We start from the raw sequence: 4,384 nt of genomic DNA on the forward strand, positions 1-4,384 counted from the left end.
ATGCCACCAGCTTAGAAGGTAATAGTAGTATGGAAAGACAAAAGTAAATACAGAATTTTATTGTTTGAAAACTGCCCTTGATGGCTTCAGGGAAGTTTGCTGGTTCACACTACAGTCTGTTACCTCTTAGCCAGTTTCAAGACCCCTCAGCCTCAAGTGTTGTGAATTTTGGCAAATACTTAACTCTGCATGCCCACGTTCTTCTTGTCATTATTCAATCATCTCAGCACCTGCCTCAAATTGTGAAGATTGAAGACACCATGTGCTGCCTGCACAGCAGGAAAGTCCACACTCATGCTTCCAACTATCACCCTGATCTCATTACACCTGGCTAGTGAAATGGAAACATAAAGCAGATGTTCTGAGTTGGAACTCTGGAGAGTGGGCAATATTTGAATTTTCTTGACAGGACATGCAACCCCAGACTCCTGTTTCCCTGCAAAACCCTCTGCTTGGGACAGCAGGGAACTGAAAGGATGGCAGCCAGTGAGGTGGCTTTAGGAATCATCTTAATGTCACAGACTGTGTTAGGAGTTCTGGGCAATTCCTCTCTTCTCCTCCATTACCTGGTCCTTTATTTCACTGGGTGCAGGGTAAGACACACAGACTTGATTCTTCAGCACTTGATTGTGGCCAACTTGTTAACTCTCCTGTGTACAGGAATTCCCCAGACAGTGGCAGCTTTCAGTGTGAAGTATTTTCTCAGTGATATCGGATGCAAACTACTTCTCACTCTTCACAGGGTAGGCAGAGGTGTGTCCATTTGCAGCACCTGCCTCCTGAGCATCTTTCAGGCTATTAAGATAAGTTCTGGCAACTCCAAGTGGGCAGAGCTTAAAGTGAAAGCTTCCAAGTACATTGACTCTTTTGTGTACTTGAGCTGGATCCTGTGCCTCCTTGTAAATGCTGTTTTTCCTTTGTATGTGAGTGGAAAGAGGAGTAGTACAAATTTTACCAGCCTGAAAGATTTTGGGTACAGCTCAGGTGTTCGTCATGATACAACCACAGACTCACTGTTTGCAGCATTGCTCTCATTCCCTGATGCTGTGTGTGTGGGGCTCATGCTCTGGTCCAGCATCTTCATGGTGCTCATCCTGCACAGGCACAAGCAGAGAATGCAGCATGTGCACAAGACCTGCTCTTCCAGGTCCTCCTCTGAGTCCAGAGCCACCAAAACCATCCTCCTCCTGGTGAGCACCTTTGTGTCATTTTACTCACTTTCCTGCATCTTTCAAATTTTTTTGGCTGTTGTTTACCATCCCAACAGGTTCCTGGTGAGCACAGCTGCTGTAGTTGCTGGGTGTTTCCCAGTTGTCAGCCCCTTCCTGCTCGTGAGCAGGGACACTAATGCATCCAGGCTCTGCCTAACATGGATAAGGAATGGGAAAACTCCTGATATCATGAGAAATATGTAAATTGTAAGCTTCTGCACAATTCTTGGTTGTATGTTTCTTCTTATCCACACACTTGTTAAAAACAGTAACACACATATTACTCATGTCCCATGAGAATGGTGATTTAGACACATATATTTGTAGAAGATAAGTATGTGTGTGTGTGCATGTGTGCTTGTGTGCATTCGTATCATTGGAATTGGTTATTAACCATCAAGCAACATTTCTGGAAAATTAGCTGTAATTTAATTAAATTTCAGATTTAAATATAAAACCACATGTTGCCAAAACCCATAAGCATAGATTTGATATGTTTTCCTGCTATTTTGATTGATCAGCTTATTTAAACATGTGGAAAGTGTTTTTCATTTATCTACTTTATGTTTATGTCTCAGCTTTGTCTGTTGATGGAAATATCAATGTGAGCATTGACAAGCAATATTTGTCTTCAGAAAGTAAAATTAGACCTGTGTATCTCAAATAATATTGAGCAAAATGGGAAGCAATGGTCTACTTATGATCTATATTAGTGTTTGTTTTTTGTTTTTCTGCTGTGTAATTTTCAAAATTTTACTTTTCATGTACTCCAAAGCTGATAAGAATGTACCGTGTTAGATAAATAGACCACCTGAGGATATATGACACTTTAAACTATTATATATTTTATTTTAAATCACTGATATGTATCATTAAAATAGTCTTATTTTAACACGGAAAAGCCAATTAACCCAATCAATAAACAGGCTGAGGAACTGAGCAGACACCTCACAGAAGAAGAAATACAAGTGATCAGCAAACCAGAAAAAATATTCATCATCTCTAGCAGTTACAGAAATGTTAATCAAAACTAAGATTCCATCTCACTCCAGTCAGAATGGCAACTATCAAGAATACAAGCAACAATAATTGTTCGCAAGAATGTGGGGAAAAACGTACACTGATACGTTGCTGGTGGGAATGCAAATTGGGGCAGCCACTCTGGAAAGCATTATGGAGAGTCCTCAGAAAACTCGGAATGGAACCACCATTTGACCCAGCTATCCCACTCCTCGGTTTATACCCGAAGGACTTAAAATCAGTGTAGTACAGTGATGCAGCCACATTAATGTTCATAGCAGCTCAGTTCACAATAGCTAAACTATGGAAACAACTTAGATGCCCTTCAACAGATGAGTGGATAAAGAAAATGTGTAACATATACACAATGGAATATTACTCAGCTTTAAGGAAAATGAAACTGTGGTATGTGCAGGTAAATGGATGGGACTGGCGACTCTCATGATAATGAAATAAGTCAAACCCCAAAATTTGAAGGCAAAATGTTTTCTTTAAGAAGTGGATGGTGATCCATTATGGTGGGGTGGGTGGGATGGAGGCACTTTGAATTGTGCAGAGGGCAGAGAAGGGAGAGTGGGGTTGGGAAGGACAGTGAGATGAGATGGACATTGTTATCCTATGTGCATGTATAATTACACTATTGGTGTGACTCTACACCATGTTCAGAGGAAAGAGAAGTTGTGCTCCATTTGTGTACAATGTGTCTAAATGCATTCTACTGTCATGTGTAACTAACTAGAATAAATTTTAAAACATAAAAATATTAATTAAAAATAAAAAAGCAGTTTCATGTATAAGATGGGCGTGCCTTGTCAAATTACCATGCACAAACTGAACATACTCCTGTGGAAGGAGTTCCTCTGTGGACAAACAGCATCCTCATTCTCCAAGGTGTCTGTTTCCTCTCACATAAGTATCACCAAGAGGGATCAGCAGGTGACATTCTGCTAGCTCACATTCACCTCTTTTCTACTTTATATGAATGAAAAAATTCAATATGGACTCTTGTATTTTTGACTTTGAAACTTCTAAAAGTTTTTTTAATTGTAAACAAATGGGATACATGCTGTTTCTCTGTTTGAACATGGAGTAAAGGCATACCATTTGTGTAATCATAAATTTACATAGAGTAATGTTGTTTGATTCATTCTGTTTTTTTCCCCTTCCCCCCACCTCTCCCACCCCTCTTTTCCCTCTATACAGTCCTTCCTTCCTCCATTCTTGCCCCCCTCCCTAACCCTAACTCTAACGTTAACACTAACCCCTCCCTCTCCCTATTATGTGTCATCATCCACTTATTAGCTATATCATTCATCCTTTGGTTTTTTTGAGATTGGCTTATCTCACTTAGCATGATATTCTCCAATTTCATCCATTTGCCTGCAAATGCCATAATTTCATCATTCTTTATGGCTGAGTAATATTCCATTGTGTATATATATATATATATATATATATATATATATATATATATATATATACCACGGTTTCTTTATCCATTCATCACTTGAAGGACATCTAGGTTGGTTCCACAATCTGGCTATTGTGAATTGAGCAGCTATGAACATTGATGTGACTGTACCTCTGTAGTATGCTGATTTTAAGTCCTTTGGGTATAGGCCAAGGAGTGGGATAACTGGGTCAAATGGTGGTTCCATTCCAGGTTTTCTAAGGAATCTCCACACTGCTTTCCAGAGTGACTACACTAATTTGCAGCCCCACCAGCAATGTATGAGTGTACCTTTCTCCCCACATCCTCACTAACACCTGTTGTTGCTTGTATTCTTGATAATTGCCATTCTAATTGGGGTGAGATGGAATCTTAGGATAGTTTTGATTTGCATTTCTCAATTCCAATTAAAATCCCAATGATGTACCTTACAGAAATAGAGCAAGCAATTATGAAATTCATCTGGAAGAATAAGAAACCCAGAATAGCTAAAGCAATCCTTAGCAGGAAGAGTGAAACAGGGGGTATCACAATTACCAGATCTTCAACTCTACTACAAAGCAATAGTAACAAAAACAGCATGGTATTGGTACCAAAATAGAAAGGTAGATCAATGGTTCAGAATAGAGGACATGGACACAAACCCAAATAAATACAATTTTCTCATATTAGACAAAGGGACCAAAAATATGCAATGGAGAAA

At 39.3% G+C, this 4,384-nt stretch overlaps 1 protein-coding gene across 1 annotated transcript; it reads left to right on the forward strand.

The window, feature by feature from the left end:
* Nucleotides 1-476: 476 nt before the first annotated feature.
* Nucleotides 477-1,873, forward strand: LOC306649139 (vomeronasal type-1 receptor 4-like; the record flags this gene model as incomplete). Its single annotated transcript, XM_079119870.1, has 1 exon — nt 477-1,873. The coding sequence occupies one exon, from the start codon at nt 477-479 to the stop codon at nt 1,413-1,415; it is 939 nt and encodes a 312-aa protein (XP_078975996.1). The 3' UTR covers nt 1,416-1,873.
* Between the last annotated feature and the right edge of the window lie 2,511 nt (nt 1,874-4,384).

This window comes from Sciurus vulgaris, assembly GCF_902686455.1.
Source record: "Sciurus vulgaris genome assembly, chromosome: 17".
Taxonomy (NCBI): domain Eukaryota; kingdom Metazoa; phylum Chordata; class Mammalia; order Rodentia; family Sciuridae; genus Sciurus; species Sciurus vulgaris.